Source organism: Budorcas taxicolor, chromosome 6 (assembly GCF_023091745.1).
Source record: "Budorcas taxicolor isolate Tak-1 chromosome 6, Takin1.1, whole genome shotgun sequence".
Classification (NCBI taxonomy): Eukaryota; Metazoa; Chordata; class Mammalia; order Artiodactyla; family Bovidae; genus Budorcas; species Budorcas taxicolor.
In genome coordinates this window covers 102,439,471-102,451,862 of record NC_068915.1, presented here as the reverse complement: position 1 = coordinate 102,451,862, position 12,392 = coordinate 102,439,471, and the positions used below count along the sequence as shown (strand labels likewise).

General features: G+C 40.7%; 1 protein-coding gene across 1 annotated transcript; it reads right to left on the bottom strand.

Annotated features, from left to right (window-relative positions):
- Window positions 1-5,979: 5,979 nt before the first annotated feature.
- DSPP (dentin sialophosphoprotein) lies at window positions 5,980-11,550 on the bottom strand. The gene is made up of 4 exons (XM_052642355.1): window positions 11,500-11,550; window positions 10,057-10,143; window positions 8,928-9,923; window positions 5,980-8,364 (listed from the first exon to the last, which is right to left on the bottom strand). The coding sequence occupies exons 1-4, from the start codon at window positions 11,548-11,550 to the stop codon at window positions 5,980-5,982; spliced, it is 3,519 nt and encodes a 1,172-aa protein (XP_052498315.1).
- Window positions 11,551-12,392: the final 842 nt, after the last annotated feature.

Genomic DNA, 12,392 nt, shown 5'->3' with positions numbered 1-12,392 from the left:
CATTGAGTTATTGGCTTGTTTCACTCTCCAGAGGATTTGCTTACAAGCAGCAGGGAAAGGATCACTGTGAGAACACAATGATTTTTTCATCTGTGCCTGGGCTTTTCTGTTCTGTTTCTGCTCCTTTTAGGGAGAAGAAAATCATTCTTGGTTATTTTGGGCTACAGTTTTTCAGAACTTCCATTACAAATCATACAGCAAATTTGACTTCTGGGAAATTCCATTCCAATTGATAATTTAAAATCTATTTCTATGGTGAGGTGAGGACTCTCTAAAGGTTATCTTTTCATAATCTGCTTTAGAAAATAGATTTTATAGCAAAAAACAACAACAACAAAAAAACAAAAACACTTACTACATTTTTTTGATTTGTGGTATGAGTAGGTGCAGAAGAAATTTCTGGGTCAGGTGAAGGGTAAGATGACCTCTGAGAGCCAGTTTTAAAATCATGCATCTTAATCATAGGCTTCCTGAGTTTCTCAGGGGTAAAGAATCTGCCTGCTATGCAGGAGTTGTGGGTTTGATTCCTGGGTGGGGAAGATCCCCTGGAGGAGGGCACGGCAACCCACTACAGTATTCTTGCCAGAAGAATCCCATGGACAGAGGAGCCCAGTGGGCTATGATCCATGGGGTCACAAAGAGTCGGACATGACTGAGTGACTGAGCATGCATGCATCTCAGTCATACGTGCCGTAATTCATGCAACAAACATGAAACCTTAAAATCCCAATAAACCCACCATCAGCATCATGACAGCCTTTTGTTCAAAAGATGGCACTGTTACCTCGGCTCTTTTACTACCGGTCCCCCGCCGCCACCCTTCCCCCACCCCTCCACACACATATCACTCTTTCTTGTTCTATTGTTTTTTTAAAAACACCACTTCGAAAGTAGGAAAGAGACTTAGAGGTTTGTAAGGAGAAAAGTGAAGATGAAAAGTAAACCCATAATGATTACTAGCAGTAATAATGTTTTGTAACACTTTTCCAAACCAATGACTTTCGCATCTTTTTTTACTGCAACCAACAGCATATGCATATTTAAACACATTTGTGTATGTAAGTATACAGAGACAAATAACATCGTTTCACAGAACACTACACATTGTGCACTAAAGGTTTTTCTTTCTTATTCTTTCATTTTGCAAAGTGTTACTCATGAGTCATGATACCATGATTGACTAAATGAGTGGAAACCTGCAGTTTAAAAAAAAAATAAGGCTCTGATGGGCAATAATTAGCAGATAGTTCATAAATCTTTAACCCAGAGAGTAACTGAATAGCAATTTTATTTTCTAATACCAGACTTCTTGTGTTAAAAGGATCTGCTTTTGAGACATTCTCTGGGAGTGTCTCCTTCATTTTTACCTGCAACACAAATGGAGGTCAAAGCAGACATGATTACAGAGGAAATCAGGACCATAGTCTTACTTCCTGATTTCTGACATCGGCTGTAGATTCAAAACAACATCCACCCCAACACCCAGACCAGAAACACCTTTTCTAGTAAAGTCTTTATAAGAACTGACTGGAAATTTATCCAGCTTGACTCAGGTGACACCTGCAAAGTTTCTCAACTAGAAAGAAAGGGTGACAGAAAAATAGGGACAGGTGAAACACCTAAGACATTTCATAAAATGAAATACAAAACGGCTGGGAAGAGAATGTCAGTCTGTGTGTAATGAACCCATATTCAAAAAGAGAAAGTTAAACACATCACGTGTGGTAGACTTCCACGTGTTTTTAAAAGGGGGATATACCTGTTTATATGTGCATAGAATATTTATGAAAATCTCTGCGAGATATTAATTGTAGTAATGGGAATTGGCTCTAGGGAAGAAAAATAGAAGACGGGGAGTCTGGAATGATAGTCAGTTCAGTCGCTCAGTCATGTCCAAGTCTGTGACCCCCGTGGACTGCAGCACACCAGGCTTCCCTGTCCATTACCAATTCCTGGAGCTTACTCAAACTCATGTCCATTGAGTCGGTGATGCCATCCAACCATCTCATCCTCTCTCGTCCCCTTCTCCTCCCACCTTCAATTTTTCCCAGCATCAGGGTCTTTTCTAGTGAATCAGTTCTTTGCATCAGGTGGCCAAAGTATTGGAGTTTCAGCTTCAGCATCAGTCCTTCCAATGAATATTCAGGACCAATTTCCTTTAGGATAGACTGGTTGGATCTCCTTGCAGTCCAAGAGACTTTCAAGAGTCTTCTCCAACACCACAGTTCAAAAACATCAAATCTTCGGAGCATCATATTTTTGTATACCTTTTCATTGTGTTTTTTAATTTTTATTTTGTGTGTGTGTGTGTATATATATATATTAATTTGTCAATTAATTTTAGGGAATTTCTTGGCTGTTCAATTGTTAGGACTTGGTGCTTTCACTGCTTGGGCCCACATTTAGTCTCTGGATGGGGAATTGAAATCCTACAAGCCTCGAGGTGGACTGAAAAAAAAAACTATTTTTTAAAAATATGATAGAGGAAGTAAGTACTCACAAACTCATTAAGATGAAGGGCGTTTTCTTGTTGATAGTCATATAAATAGATGTTTATTATAGCACCAAAATTCATTTTCTCTCACTTGTATATCATATAATTTACAAAGAGTTTCATATTCATTGCCTGACTTAATGCCCATGACAACATTTTGAAATAGGTAGGACAATTACTAGAAGCCACAATTTACAAATTGGGAAAAACAAAAAATCCTGAAGCCTAAAGGAGTTAAAAGTCTAGAGCATATTTTAAGGGAAGAAGTTTGGAGTCATTTTCATGACTATAATATAGTAGAAATCTGAAATTTTACAGTATTATGAGTTACCAAGTAATATATTAATAGCTGAATTTTTAAAGCCATCAGCATTATTATTTGCAATATTGATCTCTTAACTAAGAAAATCTTGCATAAATGAAGGAGAAAAAATAAACCCTACTGAAACTCTTTGTGTAAAATATGCCTAGTCGTGGAAAATAAATTGTCAACTAATAACTGGTTGAAAATTAACATTAAAGAAGCTGCATTCAAAACTTTGCCATATAGAATTTTACCTATGAATTAGAACAAATGCAAAATAATTACCAAAGTGGAAAAAGAGGGAACTTACAAATCATCACTACTAAATCTTGAATAATACACTAAGGTTTATGGTTATGGTTGTTATATCTTCCAGAGTCCCAGACAAGCCAATTTTATACCTCCTTTCCCCAAGTAATTATTCATAGCAGCCCTTTCACTTTCAAGGGTGTCCTAGTTTAACAGGGTGATAAATTATATCACCCTGTTAAACATCACACTCTAGTCTCATTCATCTTTAAGATCCTCATGTTCTAGGGTTAGGACTTCATCTTAAAACTAAGAAGTACCCTCATTCATGCAAAATCATGCTCAGATTTTAGCTGAATGCACCAAAGAATGTTCAGACTACCGCACAATTGCACTGATTTCACAGGCTAGCAAAGTAATCATCAAAATCCTTCAAGCTAGGCTTCAACAGTATATGAATTGAGAACTTCCAGATGTACAAGCTGGATTAAGAAAAGCAGAGGAATCAGAGATCAAACTGCCAACAGCCGTTGAACCATAGAAAAAGCTAGAGAATTCCAGAAAAACATCTACTTCTGCTTCATTGACTACACTAAAGCCTTTGACTGTGTGGATCACAGCAAACTTCTGGAAAATTCTTAAAGAGATGGGAATACCAGACCACTTTTCCTGCCTCCTGAGAAACCTGTATGCAGGTCAAGAAGCAACAGTTAGAACTGGACATGGAACAACAGACTGGTCCCAAACCAGGAAAGGAGTACGTAAAGGCTGTATATTGTCACCGTGCTTATTTAACTTATATGCAGAGTACCTCATGCAAAAGGCCAGGCTAGATGAAGCACAAGCTGGAATCAAGATTGCTGCAAGAAATATCAGTAACCTCAGATAAGCAGATGACACTACCCCTTTATGGCAGAAAGTGGGGAGGAGTTAAAGAGCCTTTTGATGAAAGTGAATGAGGAAAGTGAAAAAGCTGGCTTAAAACTCAACATTCAAAAAATGAAGATCATAGCATCCAGTCCCATCACTTCATGGCAAATAGATGGGGAAACAATGGAAACAGTGACAGACTTTATTTTCTCAGGCTCCAAAAATCACTGCAGATTGTGGCTGCAGCAATGAAGTCAAAAGATGCTTGTTCCTTGGAAGAAAAGCAATGACAGTCCTAGACAGCATATTAAAAAACAGACATTACTTTGCCTGCAAAAGTCCATATAGTCAGTGTTATGGGTTTTCCAGCAGTCACGTATGGATGTGAAAGCTGGACAATAAAAAAAGGCTGAGCACTGAAGAATTGATGCCTTTGAACTGTGGTGCTGGAGAAGACTCTTGACAGTCCCTTGGACAGCTAGGAGATCTAACCAGTCAATCCTAAAGGAAATCAATCCTTAATATTCCACTGGAAGGATGGATGCTGAAGCTGAAACTCTAATACTTTGGCCACACACGGGAAGAACTGACTCATTGGAAAAGATCCTGATGCTGGGAGATATTAAAGGCAGGAGGAGAAGGGGATGGCAGAGGACGAGATGGTTAGGTGGCATCACCCACTCAATGGACATGAGTTTGAGCAAACTCTGGGAGATGGTGAGGGACAGGGAAGCCTGGTGAGCTGCAGTCCATGGGGTCGCAAAGAGTTGGACATAACTGAGCAGCTGAACAACAAGTGACTCTCAGATTTTAACAAAGTGAGCAGTCTCCAGACCAACTGTTTGGCTTTATTAAAGAGATTAATAGGGAGTCTCAGGGTCTGATTTGGGAATTTTGGTCTATGGGTATTTAAAAGCAAATATGAACCAGGTTTGACTTGGTGAGACTGAGGAAAGTAAAAGTGAAAGTAGCTCAATCGTGTCCGACTCTTTGCGACCCCATGTACTGTAACAGTCCCTGGGATTCTCCAGGCCAGTATACTGGAGTGGGTAGCCATTCCCTTCTCCAGTGGATCTTCCCAACCCAGGGATCAAACCCCAGATCTCCTGCATTGCAGGCAGATTCTTTACCAGCTGATCCACTAGGCAAGCCCGAGATTGAGGAAGACAACTAAATCCTCTTACCAGAGTTCTGAACAGATTTCAAAAAGTGCACACCCTCCAAGAGCCCTTCATTCATGAATTCGTTTATTTATGAATAGTTGGAGAGTGGCAACTTGAGGCAAGGCATGTTCTAAATACTGCCTCAGTTTTGTCAATAATTTTACGAACTTTATGCTGCATTTCCAGCAGTGCTTTGCAGGAATGTGATCTTGTATGTGAGATTTTGCTGTTTAAACGAGTCTCTAAATTCTTTTCTGTCTAGAACTCTTTAGAATTTCCATGATTTGTAATTACTCTACTCACTAATTACAAAGATTATTCTCATGGTTTGGGTAAATTAAATGGTTACTGTGATTTTTTTTTTATGTTGCAATATATTTCTTCTTTAGAACAAGCAAATGAATTGTAGCCAAGCTGGAGATCATGATGAGAGCATCTCTTACTCAGCTGTAAGCAGACCATCTACTCAGAATATAGATATAATTACTGCAAGATTAGGCCAATGCCCCTGGTTATTTATACGATGTGTCTGTGTGCTAATACATTTTCTAAAGCACTTGGCATTTAAACTGTATTAGTATGTGATTACTTGAGGTTTCTGTGTAAAGTACTAAAGAACATTTTAATTGTTCTTCTATGTTTGCATTTACACTTTTAACAAAATCTTTTCAGAATATATTTAACATGCATGTACACAGTCAGATTCTCTCTCTGAGGGTGTTGGGACCCGGTCCTGAATCCGACAACTTGACTCTTTCCTTGTGTCTGTAGATGTATGGATCTTTACATAGGTCTTCTCTTTATTCCTCCCCCTTCTTTACTTTCCTGGAAATCTGTATTTCCTATCGATTACTCACCAGAGTTTTCACAAAAGGCATCTTGTGGGGTTTTCTTTAGTTCTAATCGTCACTTGTTGAGTGATTACTGTCACTGCCTTCACTGTCACTATCACTGTCGCTACTACCTCCATTGTTGTTGCCATTACCAGACTTGCTCTCGCTGTCGCTGCCGTCGCTGCTGTCACTGTTGGATTTAGTGTCGCTGTCGCTGTCACTGCTGTCGCTGCTGTCACTACTGTCACTGTCTGATTTACTGTCACTGTCACTGCTGTCGCTGCTGTCGCTGCTGTCGCTGCTGTCACTGCTGTCATTACTGTCGCTGCTGTCACTACTGTCGCTGTCTGATTTACTGTCACTGTCACTGCTGTCGCTGCTGTCGCTGCTGTCACTGCTGTCGCTGCTGTCACTGTCGGATTTAGTGTTGCTATCATTGCTGTCACTACTGTCACTGCTGTCACTAATGTCGCTGTCTGATTTACTGTCACTGTCGCTGCTGTCACTACTGTCACTGCTGTCACTACTGTCGCTGCTGTCGCTGCTGTCGCTGCTGTCACTACTGTCGCTGCTGTCACTGCTGTTGCTGCTGTCACTGCTGTCACTGCTGTCGCTGCTGTCACTGTCGGATTTAGTGTCGCTATCATTGCTGTCACTACTGTCACTGCTGTCACTACTGTCGCTGCTGTCGCTGCTGTCACTGCTGTCACTACTGTCGCTGTCTGATTTACTGTCACTGTCGCTGCTGTCACTATCGCTGCTGTCACTGCTGTCACTACTGTCGCTGCTGTCACTGCTGTCGCTGCTGTCGCTGTCGGATTTAGTGTTGCTATCATTGCTGTCACTACTGTCGCTGCTGTCACTACTGTCGCTGCTGTCACTGCTGTCGCTGCTGTCACTGCTGTCGCTGTCTGATTTACTGTCACTGTCGCTACTGTCACTATCGCTGCTATCGCTGCTGTCACTGCTGTCACTACTGTCACTACTATCACTACTGTCACTGCTGTCACTGCTGTCACCGTCTGATTTACTGTCACTGTCACTGCTATTGCTGCTGTCACTGCTGTCTGATTTGCTGTCACTGCTGTCACTGCTGTCGCTGCTGTCACTGCTGTCACTGCTGTCTGACTTGCTGTCACTACTGTCGCTACTGTCTGATTTACTGTCATTGTCACTGCTATTGCTGCTGTCACTGCTGTCTGATTTGCTGTCACTGCTGTCGCTGCTGTTGCTGCTGTCACTGCTGTCACTACTGTCGCTGCTGTCACTGCTGTCACTGCTGTCACTGCTGTCGCTGCTGTCACTGTCTGATTTACTGTCACTGTCACTGCTGTCACTGCTGTCACTACTGTCGCTGCTGTCGCTGCTGTCACTACTGTCACTACTGTCGCTGCTGTCACTGTCTGATTTACTGTCACTGTCACTGCTGTCGCTGCTGTCACTGCTGTCGCTGCTGTCACTACTGTCACTACTGTCACTGCTGTCACTGTCTGATTTACTGTCACTGTCACTGCTGTCGCTGCTGTCACTGCTGTCACTGCTGTCGCTGCTGTCACTGTCTGATTTACTGTCACTGTCACTGCTGTCGCTGCTGTCACTGCTGTCGCTGCTGTCACTGTCTGATTTACTGTCACTGTCACTGCTATTGCTGTCGCTACCATCGCTACTGTCTGATTTGCTGTCACTGCTGTCACTACTGTCACTGTCTGATTTACTGTCACTATCACTGCTGTCACTACTATCGCTACTGTCACTGCTGTCACTGCTATCAGTGTCACTGCTGTCACTGTCTGATTTACTGTCACTGTCACTGCTGTCACTGCTGTCATTACTGTCACTGCTGTCGCTGCTGTCACTACTGTCACTGCTGTCGCTGCTGTCACTGCTGTCATTACTGTCACTATCTGATTTACTGTCACTGTCACTGCTGTCTGATGTATCTTTGCTGTTGCCTGATTTGCCATTGTCATCACCTCCATTGTTATCATTGCCATCACTATCATTATCATTAGCATCTGATGTGTTATCACTACCATCATCATCTCCTTTTGAGCCACTGTCATTGCCATTGTCATTTGATTCATCAGAGTTATAAGAAGTATCTCCTCGGCTACTGTGATTATTATCATCTTCAGAATTGACATCATCACTGCCATTAGACTCATCACTGCTGTTGGGATCATCTCCTTGCATGGATTCACCGTCAAACTCATAACTGTCATATCCATCACTGTTACTGTCACTGTGTGTTTTGCTGGGTCCAAGCTTATTTCCAGATTCCAGTTTCTGTCCAGCTCCTTGTATAATGTCAATCTCTCCTTGTCTCTTGACATTTCCTTTGCCCACAATCATTCCATGTTGGCCTTTACTCTCTTTATCTTCATTCACTTTCCCAGCTTCTTTGGTAACATTGTTTCTATGGCCACTGCTGGGACTTTCCATTTCCATTCCCTATGGAAAGATGGAGAAGAGAATGACTAATCAGTGAATGTTATGCTGCAAAATTGCATTGGTCTGAGGAAGCCTGGGGAAATTGGCCAGAGAACAGGAGTTCGGATTCCAGTACTTCAGAAACACCTGTCTGTGAAAATGTGCTTTATTGTACTTGAAAGTACTCTAGTGTTTCGATTATAGACCATCCCATTCATGTTTTTATCCAGTAGGAACTTCTGTAAATAGTTACATGATGCATTAATTATTTAGCATAAGACTTTTGAAGAACTGTAACCAAATCTTCAGAAATTTCAACTTTTTAAAATTGTTCCATAGCAATGTCTAATAAGGACTCTAGCTTCCCCTATTGAATATTCAAGTGATTTAGGTGTGAAAATACATGACTGTTCATCATGATTTATTTTTGTGCTACCATCATGGGCAGAGGAGTCTGACAGGCTACAGTCTATGGGATTGCAAAGAGTTGACATGACTGAGTGACTGGGCATGCACACACACCATCATGAAAGGAAGGGGAGGAGTTAAACTGCCATTGAAAGAAACCAGCTTTACAAGCTAACCTTATTGTGGCTCTTCCCAATAGCAGGTGGCTCTGACTTTTCAGTGATTCTGTTTTCCACAGCTTTGTTCTCTCTGTGACTGGGTTTTTGAGTATCCTCTGTTTTCTGGCTATCATTGTTTTCTGGAATACCGGCAGAATCTTCCTCACTCTTGGAGATGTTGTCTCCATCAATGACATGGGCGTCTTCTTTGTCCCCAGGGCCATCATCTTCACTACTAACTGAATTTTGACCTAAGCTATTATCCTCATCATCCTCTTCTCCATGAGACTGACCCTCCTGGCCCTTGCTGGTATCACTACCCTTTTCTCCATTCCCTATTTCTTTACCTTCATCATCACCAGAGCCCTTGTCTTCATCTTCATCTGCTCCATTCCCACTAGGACTTCCTTCAAAATTATCCAAACCAACATCTTCTCCATTTCCAGCTCCACTCCCCCCTGGCAATACCCCTGCCTCCTCATTCCCATTTCTCTCGTCTCTCTGAGGTGTTGTTTCACTTGTGTCAGCCCCATTTCTACAGGAATTCCCATTGATTTCCGCCTCCTGACCTGTACTATTACTGCTTCCAGCTACTTGATATCCATCTTCTTGGACAACAGTGGCATCCTCACTTTGACTTATATTTCCAACACCTGCATTTTGGGAATTGTTCTCAGTAATCCCATCAATATGGCTCCCGTTTGCTGCTCCAGCATCGTGGATGATGCTTACTCGTCCCCTAAGGCCGTTTGCAGTGATGCTGTCTTCTTGTCCTTGGATCCCATCCTGGTCGTATGTTTTTGGTTTTCCTGTGCCCCCCTTTAGATCCTCTGTATTCCCCTTTTCATTTACTAACACGGAACCTGTAGAAGAACTTTTCCCTCCCACCTCTGCCCACTCAGAACCATTTCTCTCTCCTTTGTAACCATCTTGGATATCCTGTTGCCTTTCTCGATCATTTTCATGCATGAGGCCACCACTTTCTTTGGTGGTATCATTGGCATTTAATGCATTCTGCAAAAGAGAAACAATTCATATTAAGTTGTGGATATCATCTTAAAGTAAAGCAAACTGAAAAGATGAGCATCGATTTTCTGGAAGTTAATGGAATCTAAAAGAGTTTAGAAATACATTTTATATCTTATACCTGTATTGGCACTTTTGATTTTGCTAGAAGATTTAAATTCACAGTTTTGTCAACAGCATGTCTCTCCAACGGCTTGATTTGAGGGACCTACCAAAGTGAAAATACTGGAAATTGAAAATATTCTTATTTTGTGTACATGTGTGCACACGTGTGCTCACACACATGTGCATAGACACACGCACACACATATTATCCCTAAATGAAGAAAAAAAGATATAACACAAAGGCCAAAGTATGATCTAGTTGGGTACAAAAGAAAAGTGACTTGTTACATGAATTCCATAGAATTTAAACTTGGCATATAGATATTTTTCATAATAATATTACCAATTTTACCAAGGTTTTAACCAGATCACTTATCTCAACACTAGAAAGGAAATAGTCTTTTATTAAAGATGAGGAGACAGCCTATAAATGTGTTATCACACTTACATAATTTTAAAAATAAAAAAGAAAGAAGATTACCTAAAAAAAAATAAACGAGCAACAAGGATATATTGTGTAGCACAGGGAACTATAGTCATTATCTTGTAATGACTTTTAATAAGGCATAATCTGTAAAAATACTGAATCACTATGCTGCATATCTGAAACTAATATAATACTGTAAATAAACAATATATAAATAAATTTAAATTAAAATGACATTGAAAAAATGAGGAGACAGACCTTTGGTGTTTCTGTCTGACAAGTTTCTTGCACCAGCACCAGATCCACCCTAAGAATAATCTTGGCCAAAACACCTAAGAGAATAGTAGATCTGACCAAAACCAGGGCAGAAACAAAGGCAAGCCTATGCTATTTCTGTGCCCTTCAGGAGCACAACAGAAAGAGTTAAGCAAATTTCAACTACAGAAATACCATGAGGAAAGCATATCAAAATGGTAACTATAGCAGCTGGCTAATAAAATTACAAATGACTTAATTTTCCTAATTTATCTTTGCTGGTGTTTATCTTTCAAATTTAACTTTCTGAGTGAAACATTAGTTTTCCCTTTGCTGAAAAAGATGTGATTTTTTTCCTATTTTTCTTTCTTGAAACCTTCTTAAACAAGGCTTCATTGATAATTAGAATGAAATTCACAGGGCATGAGCCAAGATGGACAGGCTCCACAACTTCTAAGCATTAAATGTAAATTAATCTGAATGAATTTTAAAAAGAACAATCCTTCCAACAAGACAGGAGTTTCACTTAGAAGACTGGGAGCATGAGTTGGAGTGTGTATTTAGTTTTGTTGAGACCCCAAACAGGTCCTATAAAGTCTTTCATGCAAATCTAAAAGGGTAGGGTCAGCTGATCTGCAAGATCTCAAGAAAAAAATATACACACACATATATATGTGTGTGTGTGTGTGTGTGTGTGTGTGTGTGTATACACATATATGCGTGTGTGTTAAGAGAGATAGTAAAGTAAGAAGGTTTTTTTGAGGAAGGCATACTTACTGGAATGGCCCATGCTACTGCCCAAATGCAAAAATATACAATGATCTTCATTTTCTATAGGAATATTAATCAGTGGCTGTTATGGAAGAAAAAAGAACAGTAAAAAATTACTTATAAAGCAAAAGATGATAACCATATAATGCATTATTTTGGTCTCTAAGCGTGTGCCTCTTTCCTAGGTAAGGAGTATGAACACAACATGAGAAGAAGCTGCCAAGACTCAATTTCCAGTACACACTTGAGTACACACATGTTGTCTGTGGTCAGTACACACCAGGAGTGGGGTCACAGACATGCACGGGGCATTATCCAGCTCAGCGTGATGATGAGCCGCCTAACTCGGTGCTTTTCCAGTGAAGGCGTACAGCCAGACAGTTACAAAAGCCATAACTATATCTTTCTCCTTCTGCTGTTCCTGCTGGCAATAACATCTCTTCTGAATAGTTTTCATCAAGGATCAAATAATTCTGCTAAGAGTATGCTTAATAGATGAAGGATTTATGATTCCCACCCCAAATCCACACGTGTCTGGGCTACGCTAGACTGTACAGAAAAGAAATTGCCAGCACGAAGACGAAAAGATATGGAGTTTGGATGCAGAGACCTAGGTTCCAATTCTATCTTTGTTACTTGATGTGAGAGCTTGAAGAATTTAAGTAGGTTTCTTAAGCGTTTGAGCCCTTGGTCTAGGATAATAATAGCTGCACTGTAGGATTATCCCAATTATCTTAGCAGAAGATTTTTCTCTGAGGAGCTTTCTCTGGCTCCAAGTCAAAGCTCATTTGGTGGGATTTCCCTGATGGTCCAGAGTTTAAGACTCTCCCTTCTAATGAGGAGGCACAGGTTCCATACCTGATTGGGGAACTAGGGTCCTAAATGCCATGGGGTACAGC

Coding starts and splice junctions, on each gene's coding strand:
- DSPP (XM_052642355.1), bottom strand. CDS start 11,550: ATGAAGATCATTGTATATTTTTGCATTTGGGCAGTAGCATGGGCCATT. Junction 9,924..10,056: donor AATCAAAAGTGCCAATACAG/GTATAAGATATA, acceptor TCTCTTTTGCAG/AATGCATTAAATGCCAATGA. Junction 8,365..8,927: donor TTGGGAAGAGCCACAATAAG/GTTAGCTTGTAA, acceptor ATCTTTCCATAG/GGAATGGAAATGGAAAGTCC.